We start from the raw sequence: 608 nt of genomic DNA, 5'->3' as shown, positions 1-608 counted from the left end.
CATAGGGTTTATAGCGGAGACCTATAGGGGCCATGGAGGCCATGGAGTGAGCATAGGGGCTATAGGGGGGACCTATAGGAGCCATAGGGGCTATAGGGGCACTTATAGCCATCATGGAGGGGGTGTAGGGGGGACCTGTAGGGCCATGGAGGGGGCATAGGGGCTATACAGGAGACCTACAGGGGCTATGGAGGGGCTACAGGGGGGACCTTTACGGCCCTGGAGGCCATGGGGGGGCATAGGGTCTGGGGGGGGGACCTATAGGAGCCATAGTGGGCACGGACAGGAGCCATAGGGGCTATAGCAGTGACCTATAGGGGCCATGGTGGGGGCATAGGAGCCATAGGGGGGAACCTATGGGGGCCACAGGGGCCTGTTCTGCCTTTCAGGATGTGCAGGTCAGGCACCAGAGGGCTCATTAACATGCACAAGGCCCCGCCCAGGCAGGTCTCCGGGGTTAATTGGGCGGGGGAACCTATAGGGGGCATAGGGTTTATAGCGGAGACCTATAGGGGCCATGGAGGCCATGGAGTGTGCATAGGGGCTATAGGGGGGACCTATAGGAGCCATAGGGGCTATAGGGGGACTTATAGCCATCATGGAGGGGG

General features: G+C 60.4%; 1 protein-coding gene across 1 annotated transcript in view; it reads right to left on the bottom strand.

The window, feature by feature from the left end:
* LOC106899928 (olfactory receptor 14A16-like) overlaps window positions 1–608 on the bottom strand; it is an 8567-nt gene that overhangs the window by 365 nt on the left and 7594 nt on the right. Inside the window, exons 5-6 of the mRNA XM_014961866.1 lie at window positions 408–557; window positions 22–135 (exon numbers count right to left, since the gene is read on the bottom strand). Of these exons, the coding sequence (XP_014817352.1) occupies window positions 22–135; window positions 408–557 (264 nt within the window). The remainder of the gene's footprint in view (window positions 1–21; window positions 136–407; window positions 558–608) is intronic.

This window comes from Calidris pugnax, unplaced genomic scaffold, assembly GCF_001431845.1.
Source record: "Calidris pugnax isolate Ruff unplaced genomic scaffold, ASM143184v1 scaffold932, whole genome shotgun sequence".
Taxonomy (NCBI): Eukaryota; Metazoa; Chordata; class Aves; order Charadriiformes; family Scolopacidae; genus Calidris; species Calidris pugnax.
This window is presented reverse-complemented; position numbering and strand designations above follow the sequence as displayed.